Source organism: Chiloscyllium plagiosum, unplaced genomic scaffold, assembly GCF_037043375.1.
Source record: "Chiloscyllium plagiosum isolate Xiang-an unplaced genomic scaffold, Cpla_swu_hap1 HiC_scaffold_9, whole genome shotgun sequence".
In the NCBI taxonomy this organism is placed as follows: domain Eukaryota; kingdom Metazoa; phylum Chordata; class Chondrichthyes; order Orectolobiformes; family Hemiscylliidae; genus Chiloscyllium; species Chiloscyllium plagiosum.
In genome coordinates this window covers 14,291,486-14,308,706 of record NW_028270147.1, presented here as the reverse complement: position 1 = coordinate 14,308,706, position 17,221 = coordinate 14,291,486, and the positions used below count along the sequence as shown (strand labels likewise).

The 17,221-nt window shown below is 42.1% G+C and overlaps 1 protein-coding gene across 6 annotated transcripts in view; it reads left to right on the top strand.

Annotated features, from left to right (window-relative positions):
- LOC122554704 (outer dense fiber protein 2-like) overlaps positions 1–17,221 on the top strand; it is a 93,443-nt gene that overhangs the window by 63,951 nt on the left and 12,271 nt on the right. For all 6 annotated transcript variants that reach the window (XM_087990417.1, XM_087990421.1, XM_087990416.1 and 3 more), the window contains 2 exons: positions 7,858–7,958; positions 13,693–13,855. In XM_087990417.1, coding sequence (XP_087846543.1) covers positions 7,858–7,958; positions 13,693–13,855 — 264 coding nt within the window. The remainder of the gene's footprint in view (positions 1–7,857; positions 7,959–13,692; positions 13,856–17,221) is intronic.

The following is a 17,221-nucleotide window of genomic DNA, read 5'->3' as shown; positions in this document are numbered from 1 at the left end:
TGGGGTTATTACTCTATATTCTTACAATGAAGAGACTACTGAAACAGAATTACCGTTCCTAACAATAAGTCCAGTGTTCCAATATTCTGATCACAGTTGATGTTACTCTTGGATAAATCAGATCCCCAATTGGAATCTAGCTTGAGAGATTTTTTTGTATTTAACATTGTGATCTTTTAGTAACACAAGCATTGATGCAGGAGATTTGGTTTCAACAATGAAACAGACTTTTATCACACAATGGAACAAACCAAACTATTTATGTTTAATATAATTTGAAAGATTTCAAAACACATGTTAAAATAAAATCCTATCTATTACCAAAAGCATCGCATTACAGTACTCTAACAGTCATACAGTTCAGAAACAGATTCTTCGGTCCAACTCATTCATGCTGACCAAATTTCCCAAGCTAAACTAGTCCCATTTGCCTGCATTTGACCATTATCCCTCTAAACCTTTCCTATTTCATGTGGAGAAAACATATGAGTTCCCTTCTTTATCACATCTGTGGGATCAACTTAGTTGTTTCTTTCAATTCCTGGCCTTGAGAGTTTAATTGCCTTCAAGTTTCTTAACTTCAAATAACCCCTATAGCTCCAGTCAAACACTTCTGGTCTGGAATTTCAAACCAAAATCCTTGGACTGAGGTAGCTTGTTTCCTCACCGTTCTTAACTAACTTCTTCCCTCAGGAGACACTGTTATTTTACATTTCATCCCCACCAGGTCTTCTGCAAACTGGAACAAAAGTGTTCCAACCTCTGGGTTTTGCCTAAGCAAGGATCTTCTAAACTGAAAGCAGACTAATGCCTCTCTACCTTTGTATTTTTAGATTGTATAATACCCACAAATCAAACAAATTTGCATTATCACTCCAGTAGGGCCCTACTCGGTTGCTGTCCAACCATTGAGTAAAATCATTGTTCCAGAAATACTGACAAGTTAATTATTAAACCTTTTCAGGCATGCAGACCAAAACCCAAATTCCACTAGTTCAAAATCCAAAAACTAAAATGATATTGCTGTACATAAATCACACACCTTTCATCACAACAGATGACAACTGACGAGTTGAATTCACTCTTGGTGAGATGAAAGGAAAAAAATAACCTGATAAGTAATATTAGTGACAGAGAGATACAGAAGCTGTATAGAGCAGCTATGTTTTCTGTGCTATTAGCAAATTGAGTTTATTATAGATAAATGTGAGGTCTTGCATTTTCGAAAGTCAAATCAAGCCAAGAGTTTTATGGTGAATGGTAGGGCCTTAAGGGGTGTAATGGAACAGAGAGACCTTGGAGTTCAGGCACACGTTTCTCTGAAAGTGGAGTCACAGATAGGCAAGGTAGTGAAGAAGGTTTTTGGCACACTGACCTCCATCAGTCAGGGCATTGAATATAGAAGTTGAGAAATTATGTTGCAGTTGTACAGGACGTTGGTGAGGCCACACTTGGAGTATTGCATTCAGTTTTGGTCATCTTGCTGGAGGAAGGATGTTATTAAACTGGAAAGAGTGCAGAAGAAATTTACAAGGATGTTTGCTAGGACTCCATAGTCTAAGTTATACGGAAAGGTTGGACAAGCTAGAACTTTTTCTTCAGACCATAGGAGACAGTGGGGGGAATCTTATTGAAGTATATAAGATCAAGAGAGACATGTTTAAGGTGAATGCATTCAGTCTTTTTCCCAGGGTTGGAGAATCAAGGACTAGAGGGCATAAGTTTAAGGTTTGAGGGGAAAGAGCAAAAGGGAACCTGAGGGACAACTTTTTTACACAGAGAGTAATACGCATGTGGAATGAGCTGCCAGCAGAAGTGGTTGAGGTGGGTACATTAACAACATTTAAAAGACATTTGGACAAATACATGGATAGGAAAGGATTAGAAGGATATGGGCCAAGTGCAGGGAAATAGCGTTAGCATGGTTGAATATTTTGGTCGGCATGGACCAGTTTGAGCCAAAGGGCCTGGCTCCAGGCTGTAGGACCCGATGACTCTAATTAATGTAATTTTTAATTTAGTAAGGAAGACATTGTATTTGGGTACCTCCCCTTAAAATTAGTTTACTAAAAATACAAGAGCCTTCTTCTGAATGTTACTTTATGATCCAAAATATATTGTACTGAGTGATATAGTAAATCAGTACAATGGACAACAAAACAACTTGCATGGATTTCACTCAGGTTTTTATGACCTCAGAGGCAAAGTACAGTGGATGCTGCAGATGTGAAACTAAAAGCAACAGAAAGAGTTGGAGAAACTCAACAGGTATGGCAGCATCTGTGGAGAGAGAAAAACAGAGTTTTGGGTTCCAAAGAAGAATCAGATTTGATTGAAACATTAATTGTTTCTTTCTCCATAGATGCTGCTAGATCTGCTGAGTTTCTCCAGCACTGTGACCTACCTGAAAATGGTTTTAATGCAATTTTTTTAAAAATTGTTCATGGGTTGTGGGCAGTAGTGGCTTGATCAGCATTTATTGCTTATCCTTAATAGCCCTCAAAATGGGTGTGGTGTGTGCTATTTGTATTACTGCAGTCCTTGGCTATAGTCACATCTATGGCATTGGTAGGAAGGAAGTTCATTGATCTCCACCCAGTAATAGGGAAGGAATGGTAGTAGACTTCTAAGTCAGGATTATTGGGATTCTGAGGGGAATTTCTGGGTGGTGATATTTCTGTGCCTTTGCTTCCTTTGGTGTTCAAGGTGTATAAGTGGAGGGTTTAGAAGGTGCTGTCAGAACATACTTGGTGAGTTACTGTTGTGGGTCTTGTCGATAGTATACCACTTCTGTCAGCAGTGAAGTGAGAAATGTAGAAGGTGGTGGATGAAGTGCAAATCAAATGGATTGCTTAATGCAATGATGTGGAGGAGACGGTGTTGGACTGGGGTGGACAAAGTTAAAAATCGCACAACACCAGGTTATAGTCCAGCAGGTTTACTTGGAAGCACTAGTTTTCGGAGCGACGCTCCTTCATCAGCTGATGCACCACCTGATGAAGGAGCAATGCTCCAAAAACTAGTGCTTCCAGATAAACCTGCTAGACTATTACCTGGTGATGTGTGATTTTTAACTTTGGCCGGGATGGTGTCACAATTCTTGAATGGTGTGAGAGTTGCACCCATCCAGGTATGTGGAAGATATTCTATCACACTCCTGACTTGTGTCTCGTAGATAGCAGTCAAGTTTTGCAGACACAGGAGATGAGTTACTCACTGTAGAGTTCTTAGCTTCTGGCCTGCCCCTGTAACTATTCTATGATTACTCCTGAATGATTTCTAAGAACAAAGAAAATCTACAGCCCAGGAACAGACCCTTTGTCCCTCCTGAGCTGATCCAAATATACTGTCTAAACCTGTCGGTCAATTCCTAAGCATTTGTATCCCTCTGCTCCCCACCTACTCATACATCTGTCCAGACACATCTTAAATTAATCTACCAAGCCTGCCTCTACCACCTCTGCTGGCAACGCGTTCCAAACGCCCACCACCCTCTGTGTGTATCCCCCTTAATGTTTCCACCTCTCACCTTGATAGCGTGACCTCTCATTATTGAATCCTTCACCCTGGGAAAAAGCTTGTCTCTATCCACCCTGTCTATACCCTTCATGATTTTGTAAATCTCAATCAGGTCCCCCCTCAATCTCCTTTTTTCTAGTGAAAATAAACCTAACCTACTCAATCTCTCTTCATAGCTAGCACCTTCCATACCAGGCAACATCCTCGTAAACCTTCTCTGCACCCTCCCCAAAGCATCCACATCCTTTTGGTAATGTGGCGACCAGAACTGTACACAATATTCTAAATGCGGCCGAACCAATGTCTTGTACAATGTTAACATGACTTGTCAGCTCTTATACTCAATACCCTGTCCAATGAAGGCAAGCATACTATATGCCTTCTTGACCACTCTATCCACCTATGCAGCAACCTTCAGGGTACAATGGACCTGCACTCCCAGATCTCTCTACCCATCAACTTTTCCCAAGGTTCTTCCATTTATTGTATAATTTGTTCTATAATTAGACTTGCCTAAATGCATCACCTCATATTTGTCTAGATTGAAAGCCATCTGTCACTTTTCCACCCAACTCTCTAGTCTATCTATATCATCCTGTATTCTCCTGCTTTCTGCTACTCCACCAATCTTTGTGTCATCTGCAAACTTGCTGATCATACCAACAGTGCCCTCTTCTAGATCATTTAGTGGAGCACCACTGGTCACCTTTCTCCATTTCAAGAAACTCCCTTCAACTACTACTACTCTCTCTCCTGTTGCTCAACCAGTTCTTTATCCACCTAGCTAGAACACCCTGCACACCACGTGACTTCACTTTCTCCATTAGTTTACCATGGGAACCTTATCAAACACCTTATTAAAGTCCATGTATATGACAACAACAGCCCTTCCTTCATCTAACAACTTGGTCACTCCCTCGAAGAACTCTATCAAGTTGGTAAAGCACGAACTCCCCTGCAAAAAAACCATGTTACCTATCACTGATAAGCTCATTCTTTTCTAAATATAAATAGATCCTCTCTCTCAGTACCTTCTCCAGCAACTTCCCCACCACCGACGTCAGGCTTACTGGTCTGTAGTTACCCGGAATATCCCTATTACCCTTCTTGTATGGGGGGACAACATGAGCAATCTTCCAGTCCTCCGGCACCTCACCTGTATTTAAGAATGCCACAAAGATATCTGTCAGGACCCCAGCAATTTCCTCTCTCACCTCCCTCAGCAACCTGGGATAGATCCCATCCTGTCCTGGGGATTTGTCCACCTTAATAACCTCCAGCCTACCCAACACATCTTCCCTACTTATGCCAACGTGATCCAGACTAATCAAACTTCTATCTCTAATCTCAAGATTCATCATGTTCCTCTCCTTGGTGAACACTGATTAGATTAGATTACATTACCTTACAGTGTGGAAACAGGCCCTTCGGCCCAACAAGTCCACACCGCCCCGCCGAAGCGCAACCCACCCATACCCCTACATTTACCCCTTACCTAACACTACGGGCAATTTAGCATGGCCAATTCACTTGACCTGCACATCTTTGGACTGTGGGAGGAAACCGGAGCACCCGGAGGAAACCCACGCTGACACGGGGAGAATGTGCAAACTCCACACAGACAGTCGCCTGAGGCGGGAAATGAACCCGGGTCTCTGGCGCTGTGAGCCAGCAAACTGATGTAATGGTAAGCCCTGGATTTTGATAGTGAGGGAATCAGTGATGATAATGCCATTGAATGTCAAAGGGCAGTGGTCAGACTTTCTCTTGTTGAAGATTGGCATTGCCTGGCGTTAGTTTACCAAAGTTACTTGCTACTTATTTGCCCAAGCTTGGATGCTGTTGCTACTTACAAACTGCATCACTATCTGAGCAGAGGCAAACAGTGTTGAAAATGCTCAGTCATCAGTGAACATCCCCTCTTCTGACCTTATGAAAGGCTGGTGGAACAATATCTGATAGTTTCAAAGTGGAATTCAATATCTACTTAAAAATAAAACATTTGCAGGGCTATGGGGACAGAGCTGAAGAGTGTGATTAATTGTTGCCCCTTTGTTGATTTGTGCAGAAAGCAGAATTTACTTTCATTAAGGTTTGTGAACTTTGTGTTACAAAGTCAGTAAATTAATGGAGTTAAGTTGCTCTCCATTTAATATGACAAATTCTCAACACCTTTTTCAAAAACAAAAATATTAACAGTCGTTCTGTGATTCAATGAATTGCTACTCACAATAAGTCAAAGGACTCACTATTTTATAACAACAGTGGTATTATTTAATGCATAATCCAGAGGCTCAGGCTAAATCCCTGGGGAGATGGGGTTTAAATCTCACCACAACAGCTGTGGAACTTGAATTCAATTAATAAAAACTGGAATTGAAAGCTAGCCTCAATAACGGGTGAACATGATACTATCATCAATTTTTGTTAAAACCCATCCAATTTGCTAATGTTCAGTGAAACCTGCTGTCCTTACCTGATCTAGTCTACGTGTGGCTCCAGACCCACAATCACGTGTTTGACTTTTAAACTGCACTCGGCTCCGGAGCCCAGTGTGGTCTCTATGAGGTGGTGTTCAGATGAGGCACACCCTGACATCAGTTAAAGGCTGATTACTAATGTTGACTGGAGTTTGTCTGTGCCTTTGAACAGCATTTCCTCTAATTATATTTCTCAGTGTACAAACCCCTGAGGTCAATGCACGGTGGTGGCCTCTGGAACTGTAAATCAATCCAAATGGGTGCAGGCAGGAGAGTAGAAGTAATGTTACCCATGTTCCTTTGCTTAAGAAATTGAAGCACAGTAAGGGAAAATATGATCCATATTGCCTACGAAACTTGCTTGCCAAGTAGAAGCACCCTTGTAAATCCTGAGCCTTATCGATCTGTAGATATTCACAGCACAGAAAGAGGCCATTCAGCCCATTGTATCTTTGCCAGTTAACTATGATATGACTAAGATAAGACCTTAACCCTGTTTTGTGCTTTTGACTCATAGCCTTGGATGCAATGGCAATGCAGGTGTCTATCTAAATACTGCTTAAATCATCTGGTTGGGAGCCACATTAATCAAGGTCAGCAGAAAGCTCCAGGAAATAAGAGCATTTTTTGAGTATTTGACATTGAAATTTACCTAATACCTGCTTCTCCACAGGACGCTATTTGGAATGTTGATCAAGTTAGAGCTGAGTGTGTGGTGCTGGAAAAGCACAGCAGGTCAGGCAGCTGCCAACTGGTCTTCACAAGTTTATCTGGCCATTTTTCATCTCCCTTTTGCCTTCTTCCCCTTCCTTTTCCCTCCCACTGTTGAGTGACTATCAAAGTACAGGTGAAAAATCGAGTGGAATTGTACTTGCAAGAATTGGGTGTCACGCTGAGCTGCCAAAAATGCTGAACGTAGGTTGGAGTGTAAGGAGAAGCTACTGTTTCAGAAAGCACTGATTGTGATTAAGGTGTTGAAATAAACAGGGAGTCTTGTGTTTGCACGTTGTGATCAGTTGAGAGCACCTGCCCACCAATGCTTCCTGGGCTGAGCCTTTCCAATCTGTGATGTGAAGGTGCCAGTGTTGGACTGGGGTGGACAAAGTCAGAAGTCACACGACACCACGTTATAGTCCAACAGGTTTATTTGAAATCACACAAGAGTGTTGCTCCTCCATCAGGTGCACCTGACAAAGGGGCTGTGCTCCAAAAGCTTGTGTGATTTCAAATAAACCTGTTGAACTATGACCTTTTCCTACCTGTAATGTTTAACTTTACAGTCTTCTCCAGGACTCTTTTTCCATATTGCTATGTAATGTTCCACTTAGAAATATGCAACGTTCTGAAAGCGACATGCTAATAATTTTTTCGGGGCTTCAGATAGCCTCTTTGGGTTTTAAAGATTCAAAAGGGACCCCAGGGGCAACTTTTTCACACAGAGGGTGGTATGTGTATGGAGTGAGCTGCCAGAGGAAGTTGTAGAGACTGGTACAATAACAACATTTAGAAGATATTTAGACAGGTACAAGGATAGGAAAGGTTTAGAGGGATATGGGTCAAAAACAGGCAAATGGGACTAGTTCGGTTGAGGAAAACTGGTCAGCATAGATGAGTTGGGCCGAAGGGCCTGTTTCTGTGCTCTATGACTCCAAGATCTGTCTCAACTCTTTTCACTGTACCTTGAACAGTTGTATAATACTCAGCTTTCCAGTTCTGAACAGTTTTGCTGTAGATGTCCTTGGTTGGCCTTGCTTAGAAATGTTATTTGCTATCCATTTTATTTGCTGGTGATGTTGACAATCTTTTATGTCTTTCACAAAAAATGGATTTTTTATAAGTGCTGTGATTACTGTTCCAGGCTGATGACCAGAACTTTCAATTGAAATCATCTTCGGAAAAGGTAGAATCTTTGAGTGATGAGAAGCAGAAATTGCAGTTGGCTTTAGAAGTTCTTTCTCGGTAACTATCTTTTTACCCGCTTCAGTCATTCTATTTGTTGTATTAACTCGTCACTAACCAGTTCTATTTTTTACTTAGTTTGCAGTGACAGTACTCTGGAGTGTGTTTATTTAAGCTGGAGATATGGGGTTAGATTTTCAACATTAAGATGGTGGAAGTCAAGGCATTTCCTAACTTCCGTGCCCACTTTGGGAGTACATGCTTCTCAAGACTGGATTTTCATTGCTGGGTGTCGAGTGGGGGTCAGTTAAACCCAGAAAGATGCAACCAAGAGGTTTCTGCATGTCGAAGTGGGATGTTTAAAAGGCCCATCGAAGTGCTGTGGGACTTAGTCCCAGTTTTGATAGAACCGTTCTCATAAAGCTTTTCTGCACACTTTCCAATGTGTTCACAATGTGGTGCGCAGACCACATACAATATTTCACCTGATGTCTAATTAGTTTCCTTTATTGGTTCTCCATGACCTCCCTGCTCTTGACTCTGTGCCCCTAGCAATGTGGCCTAGCGTACTGTATGCTTTATAAATAGCTCTCCTGTCACCTTAAATGACTTATGCACATATTGACCCTAGTCTGTCAGCTCCTGCAAATCCTTCAGCATAGTACCCTTTATTATACCATCTCTCCATGTTCTGAGTAACAAAGTGTATCGCCTCAAACTTCTCCATATTGACTTTCAATGCCACCTATCTGCACATTCCACCAACTTGTCTTTTGAAATACTACATAGTCCTCCTCCCAGTTTACAATTCTTCTACATTTTTTGTTGTTATGCAAGCTTTGAAATTGTCCCCTGTACACTGTGATTTAGATAATTTATGTATTACACTGGGTCCTTCAGCCGGTTCAGTACTCACATTGCTACTGTCTTTTTTTATTCCAACACCTATCACTCCTTACTCCGCGATGTCCATGCACACCACATCAATGGCCTTTCCCTCATCAGGCCATTCAAAACCTTAGGGTTACACCCTAAAGTGACATTTTTTCCTTGACAAATCCATGCTGACTGTTCTGAACTAACCCACATTTGCCCGAGTGACTACTAGTTCTATCCTAAGTGGTTGTCTCCAGAAGATTCCCCCAATCCTGAAATTAATCCGACTGGTCTGAAGAGATCCTGTTACAATTTGTTAAATACTGATAAGGTCTCAGGTGGAGTATTGTGGAGAGTTTTGGGTACAAGACTTCACGAAAGACTTTAGAACGAGTACAGAAGAGATTTAGCAGAAAGTTAGCCAGAATCTTTCATTGTGAGGAGAGACTGGAAAGCTAGGAGTCAGTGAAGGTGACCGAATGATGTTTTTTCCCAAGAGGATGAATAGGGCTGGACAGACTAGATACAGGGTTGGTTTCTGGACCCCCTAGCCAGGAGAAATTGGGGTGCATGATCTGGGGATATCCTGTAGGCCATTTTAGATTCAGCTGAGGAGAAATTTCTTCAGAAGATAGTGAACTTATGCAATTCTCAACCCCAAAAGGTGGTAGAGGCATGGAATGTATTTAAGAATGAAATAAATGGATTTCTAGAACCTAATAGAATTAGGGAGTATGGGGAATGAGCTGGAGCATGACTGTATTTCATGGAATGTGGGCGTCACTGGTTAGAATAGCACTTAAGCATATCTTCACAAATTCCAGACAGCAGCTTAGTGTCAATCACATTGCTCTCTGCCTGTAGACTAAATGCATTATTGACAGCAGATTCTGTTCTACCAAAGACATTAGTGAACCAGATGGACTTTTAATGTCAATCAACAATGGTTCCATGGTCATCAGTAGTCTAGATTGTTTGTTAAAACTGTATTTTTATTGAATTTACATAATACCATCTGCCGTGGTGGGATTTGAGTTATGTCCCAGAGCATTAACCTGGGGCCCTAGATCATTAGACCAGTGATATTACCAGCACACCACCCCTCCTGATCTTTTTTTAAAAAGGATCATGTTGATAGGTAGAACTGGTACAATGGGCCAAATGGCCTACTCCTACTTTTTATGTTTCTATGAGAGATTGTAATAGATTAAATAGAGAAAGATATTATTTCCGGCAACTGGTTCAGTAACTGGAAATCAAGGGTGCAAAATCTGTGGAAAAACATCGAGTGAAAGATGAGAATGTCTTTCACTTGGCTGCTGGTATTTGGAGCACTGTCCAAACGAGACAGAGGGTGCAGACTCAATGAACCTTGTTAAAAGGGAGATGGACTGATGAAAACTGGGAGGTGGGAAGAGGTAATTAGTATAACCATTCTTTCAGGGTGTTATGTACCAGGCCAGACCCTCCCCCCCCCCCCAAAACATTTCAAGAAGGTAGTCCAGACCCTAACTTTGCTAGTTGTTTTGAGCAAGTGTAAAGTGAATATTCCAAGAGGGATGCAGCAGGTCAAACCACTCCCTTTTCCACAAAACAGAATTTATTTACAGAGTACCAAATGAAAGAGAACAGAATGCAGAATAAAGTAAACTAGGCAAACACCCAACAGATTATCCTAATTTAATGATGTTGATTCAAATTCCTGCAACAATCCCCATAAACACCCCTTGGCAAAAAAGGATATAATTAAACACAGAGTCCTACATGAGAGAGAGAGAGAGGTTCAGCATGGAATACCTTCTTCCATGTAGCTGTATCTTTGATCTGCAGCCTCCAAAACTGTCTGCCTGCTAAAATCAGACGAATCCAGAGAAAAGCTGAGCTGGGAGAACTGGCCACTCCCCTTTCATTGTACAAGTTTTTTTTAATTTAAAAGCCTTTTCCCTGAGGCAGTATCTATTAGTTATAAGCAAATTGACCCTAAAACCCATCCAAACCTGACACCCTGGAACCACTGAGTTTATGACCCCTCTGAAAAGAAAAATAAGGACATCACAACCTTGTTAAAGGAGCAGCATCTTTACAAGAGATCTAGGCTTACTGGCTTACACCTGTGCTGTAAAGTTATTTGATTTTATTAACTTCCCTGCTGAGCAGTGGGGAAGATGTATCCGCACTCTCTGAATTTCCCCATGTGCTGTAAATCCACTGCACTGTGTAATCTGGCTTGCAAAGTGCATGGGGACACCATTAAATCTTGGACTCTGAATGGAAAACACTGAATTCCAGTGAAAATGTGAGGACTGACACCCTCCCCTACCATCTAAACATGTCTATTTTAAATATAATGATAGAGACCGCCCCTCATCTCAGTATCCAGGCATGCACACAGCTCTCTCTTGGGTATGACTGTGATAATTCCAGCCAAGTGGCATGAGACAATATATGGATGATTCTGAATAGCACCTGAAGTGCAGCTATTAATTTCAAGCTGCCAGGCAAATGAATCCTTGCAGTGCTCCTAATATTCTTTTCTTCACAGTTCACTCTGTCTCTCGTTCACCTGCTACTGGGAGGTTTGATTAAAATAGCTGTCGTCAGCACCTCTTTAATTTTCCATTTAAATCAGCTAAAAAGAAGTGGATAAAGATAGGCTGGGCACTCCATTAGGTTCCATCACTTAGAAACTGATTATATCACAGAATATTCATTGGCAAATACTGACCCATAATTCTGAAGCAGTTACCTTAATTATTACATTGTCAAATTACATAAAGACCGTTGGGATGGAATTTAAACACCTTTATTACATCTTCTTGCCTTTTTCTGATGCTTAAATAAAATATGCATTAATTCATTTGTATTTCTCCATCTAGATTTAACTGATGGTGATGAGATAACGCAAAATGCATTGCTTTCCTTTCAGGCCCTTAATTTTTTTTTCCCTCCTGTTCCTGCCCTTCACTTTTATCTCCTGAAAACATTGATTCCTTTGGGCTTGGATGTGTCATCAGGTCCTCAGGAGGTCACCTTCCTTTAACTAGGTGGCCTCTGTTACATGGAGGGAGCTGCCCTGCCATTGGCAAAATGTAAATTGGCCAATCCATTTCAAGGCCTTGCCCATGGGACAGTTCCCTAGCAGGGGTCTGGCATGAGGGAGTCTTGCTTTCCTGGACCTCTGCTTCCAAGCTCAGTAACATGAAGTTTGGAGGGGGCGCTAAGGAATAGTTGTTTCCACAGATGCAATCCAGGATTCCTCCCCAACAATCCCAATAGCAATTCAGATGGAACCAGTTGCTCACTTGTACCCATCTAAACCAGACCCCAAATTACCAAAGGCATTGTTTGTATACTATCCTTGGAGGGTGAGATCAACTTGGGCACTGAACCTTCAGATGTTCTTGATTTTACAGTTCACCCATTCATCCACCTATCCTACCTATAGTGAGAGAAATGTCCTGTCAAATCCCTCTAAAACTTTGAGGTTTTCATGGGGAAATGATGCTTCACGAAATCTTTTATAAATTAAATTTGCCAACACTTTGCAATCAGATTGCATTTGGTAGAACTGCAGTCCATCGCACTGGGTCATTTCTACTTGAGTGAGGTTTTGCAATTAATTGTTATCAATTTTGTTCACAGCCCAATGTTTGTTGAGGACTAGATTAACACTTGGAACATTATGACAAAATTTGGGATCCTTACAGTTGCTGTGCGGTTCAACACAATGAGTAACAAAGACAGAAATTGCTCGAGAAACTCAGCAGGTCTCTGGCAAGAAAGCAGGGTTAACATTTTGAGTTCAGTGACCTTTCCTCTGCACTATCATCAACACAATGTGTACTGAACCCAAGAGTTGTGATCAATGGAATTCTCTGCCACAGATTGTGGTCAAGGCCAAAATATTGAAGGCTTTCTAGAACGTATAGATATAGTTCTTAGGGCTAAAGGTGTCAAAGGGCATAGGGAGAAAGTGGGAATAGGTGCTAAGTTTTATGATCAGCTACAATCATATTGAGTGGCAGAGCAGGCTCGAAGGGCCAAATGGTCTCCTCCTATTCTCTGTGTCTCTCTGGCTCACTCTGGTCTAAACATGTACCTGGTACAAAATGAGAAAAGGCAACCAGCTAACCCACTCAGAATGAAACAATCACAAAGAATGCTGGAGAAACTCAGATGGTTTGAGAGAAAACAGAGTTAACATTTTGAGTCCAGTTTGACTCTTCATATTGGCCTTGAAGCTTAACTCTGTTTCTTTTTTCACAGGTGCTACCAAACCTGCTGAGTTTCTCCAGCATTGTTTTGCTTTATAACGTTTTTAAGTAAATCTTTCAGGAACGTGATCTACAGTAGACCACCATTCAATATGATCTTTGACTTCTTCTACACTTTCCAACCTCCTCCCCATATCGAGTCCTTCCTGGCTCGATTGCAATGTGCTGGGGTGGCATGGTGGCTCAGTGGTTAGCACTGATGCCTCACAGCACAAGGGACCCAGGTTCAATTCCCACGTTGGGCAACTGTCTGTGTGGAGTTTGTACATTCTCCCTGTGTCTGCGTGGGTTTCCTCTGGTCTCCTCCCACAGTCCAAAGATGTGCAGGTCAGGTGGATTGGCCATGCTAAATTGCCCGGAGTGTTAGGTGCGTTAGTCAGAGGGAAATGGATCTGGGTGGGTTAGTGTTCGGAGGGTCGGTGTGGACTTGTTGGGCCTAAGGTCCTGTTTCCACACTGTAGGGAATCTAATCTAACCTAAAATATCACATGTCTCCCCGAGAGAACTGAGTATTAGCTTATTATGAACTTTCCAAGGGATCATGTTTGTGTCTTCTCCAGCTGCCTTTAAAAGGCTTTTCTGGGAGAAGAGACTGTCTTTTCTGCATGGTTTTACTTACCAATTTTGATCATTGTTAATTGAAGGAGACTGAAGGAGGTTAATTTTCAAAATCAAGAGCTAACAGAGACAATGGCAAAACAAGAAGAAGCTCTTCTGCTTAGCAAATCTCAGCTGGAAGAAAGAACAAGGGAATCTGCAGCATTGAGTCGACAGTTGGAAACTGCTCTACATGATGTGACTGAAAAGGTATGAACTCCTTACTGCCTTGCAAAATTATTATTCCACCAGTTTGTGGTTTTCCCATGCAGAACAAATATATACCAGTTACAGTAGACAAAGTCTGGTGCTGTATGTTGTTATTTAATCTTTGCTAGCACCCTTGTCTTTTGAAGCCACAACCACAGCCATCCAGAAGGACCCAGACAGTAGATACCTGGAACATCACCATCTGCAACTCCCTCCCAGGCTACTCACCAGCCAAACAAAAGCAGCATTGCAACTCTACTTACACAGACTACAGCAGTTCAAGAAGGCAGCTCACTACCACTGAGTCATAGGTTTCTTTCTCTGACCATGTACTGCCTTAGTCTGTCTTCCTCCTTTTTAAAGTGCCATTGTTATGATCTTTTTCCCCCCAAACTTCCAAAACAATGTAACAGCACATAAAACAATAATTGCTGCTCCTGGAATTCAAGGAAATCACCTCCAACACCTAAAATACCTCAAAAAAACGAGCAGCTGAGGCAATTAGAGAAGGGCAATAAAAGCTGGCCCCAGCCTGTAGCGATGTCCATATCCTCTGAACAAATAATGAAAACTTCTTTAATAAGAGCCAGGTTTCAGATTCAAATCCCACTCCAATCAAGTGCAAAACTCGAACTGCTGGTTTAATCACATGATGAGGGAGGCTTGCACTGTCAGAAATACTGCGTTTCGACAGGGATGATTGTCAGCTGCTGATCAGATGTTTGGAAAAATTCTGATGGCACGATTGCAAAGAGAGCAGGCAGTTTATGACTGGTGATGTGACCTATATCCCACATTCGGAATCAGCAGAATAGATGATCTGATCAGATTGTTGTTTGTGGGAGCTTGTGTGCAGAAATTGGCAGCTACAACAGTGACTACGTTTCAAAAAGCACTCCACTGAATGTGAAGTCTGCGATTTCTGCGCTAGTGGAAAGTACCCTTTTAATCCACATTATTTCTTTATTCTTTGAACAAGCCGAATCTTTTCAAGGACATGTTTAGGATTGAGGCTTCAAGTCTGTGTGAAGGAAGTGCTCGGAGAGACCTTTCAGTGTGGAGGAACAGATTTGAGGGTTGTCAGCTCCTCATAACAAAGCAAAATTGTGTATTCAACATGCCTTCATATTCTGTACAAAAGCTATTGTGAAGGTGCTCTGTTTGATGGGAACAGTGGGATAAACGGAAGACTCCTATTTGGTTAGCAATAAAGCGCAGTAAAATACTGAGTAGATTTTACCTCCTGTTTTACAGTGATGACTGGAATTGAATATTTTCAAGAAAATCACATTTTAGTCATACAGGACTCTTTAGAAAAAAAAGTAATTGTCTTTTTCCATTATTTTCTTATTGCATTCAGACAATGGCATTATGATTCAGATGGGTGAACTACAAGTCATTTTCTGTTGTAATTCTGTCTATTAATCTGTGCTTCTCCCATTCTGGCCCCTGGGTGTAACCTGGATTTTCACAGAATCATGGAATCCCTCCAGATAGAGGCTATTCAGCCCTTCGGGTTTACACTGACTATCCGAAGAGCATCCCATCCAAACCCCATCCCAATCCCCCCGCCCTCCCATCCCTGCAACCCCACATTTGCCATGGCTAATCCACCTAGCCTGCACATCCCTGAACATTACGTCACAATTTAGCACGGCCAATCCACCTAACCTGCGTAGAGATGTACAGCATGAAAACAGACCCTTCGGTCCAACCCATCATCTTTGGGCTGTGGGAGGAAACCAGAGCACCTGGAGGAAACCCACACAGACACAGGGAGAATGTGCAGACTCCACACAGACAGTCCACCTGAGGCGCTGTGAGGTAGCAGTGGTAACCATTGAACCACCCGTTTCATCTCAGCATGATTGGTGGCTGAGCCTTCAGATGCCCAAGGCTCTAGTCTTTGGCATTCCCTTCTTTAAATCTTACAAGCTACCTCTCTCTCTCCTCCTCTCTCCTCCTCCTTCGATGTGCATCTTTAAAACTTAACCTTTATTTCTAAATCAAGTTTTTAATCATCTCTTCCCTCGACTCCTTGTAAGGCTCAATCTCCAGTTTTGTGTTACGTTCAGTGGCACGTTGACCAGCTCAGCTCACAACAGTGTTGTTGTTGAAGGCAAAACAAAGAACTGCAGTTGCTGGAGCTCCGAAACAAAAGCAGAAATTGCTGGAGAAACTCAGCAGGTCTGGCAGCATCTGTGGAGGTAAAACACAGTTAACATTTCAAGTCATAGAATCCCTACAGTGTGGAAACAGGCCATTCGGCCCAACCACACCAAATCGACCCTCTGAAGAGTATCCCACCCAGTCCCATTGCCCTACCCTATTTACTTTACATTTCCCCTAACTAATGCACTTAACCCACACAGCCCCAAACACTATGGGCAATGTAGCATGGCCAATTCACCTGACCTGCACGTCTTTGTATTGTGGGAGGAAACCGGAGCACCTGGAGTAAACCCACGCAGACACGGGGAGAATGTGCAAACTCCACACAGACAGTTGTCCGAGGCTGGGATCAAACCCGAATCCCTGGTGCTGTGAGGCAGCACTGAGCCAGTGACTCTTCATCAGAAAAGTTCTGCTGAGTTACTCCAGCAATTTCTGCTTTTGGTGAAGGTGTTAGCCAGAGTGTAAGTGTAAATGTGGGCAGGAGAGATATCGATTGTTGTCCTTAGCGATAGTGTCACATGACCAGTTGAGTGGACAGACAGCCATGGTTTACTGTCAAAAAGCTGAGGCATTTCATTGGGGTCGGTCTAAACATTTTGTAGAGATCTCTGTCGTGGGATTTGATACACGTTTGCAAACAACATCATCCTTGGGAGTTGAAGAGCTGAAGTCCCGAGGGGTCACTTAAATTCTATGAAAATACATATGTAGTAAAAACCAATGGAGGTTTGGATTTATAAGTAGGTACAGCACAAGAATAAGGAAGTTAATGATTAACTTCTCCATAAAAATGAAACTCACCATCCTGACTTGGAAATATATCTCTGTTCCTTCAGTATCAAAAGGTCAAAATCCTGGAATTTCCAACTACAGCACATGGACTGTAGTGAGTCAAGAAGGCAGCTCACCACCACCTTCTGGACCAGTGGTGCTGGAAGAGCACAGCAATTCAGGCAGCATCCGAAGACAGGCAAAATCATTGCTGTGCTCTTCCAGCACCACTGATCCAGAATCTGGTTTCCAGCATCTGCAGTCATTGTTTTTACCTCACCACCACCTTGTCAAGGGCAAACAGGAAATACTGGCTGGCAACGCTAGCAACACTCACAATAAAATAAAACAATTTAACATGTGATTAAGTTACTGACAGAATACTGTTTGCAGTTTAGGTGCCCCATTTGTACCAAGGAC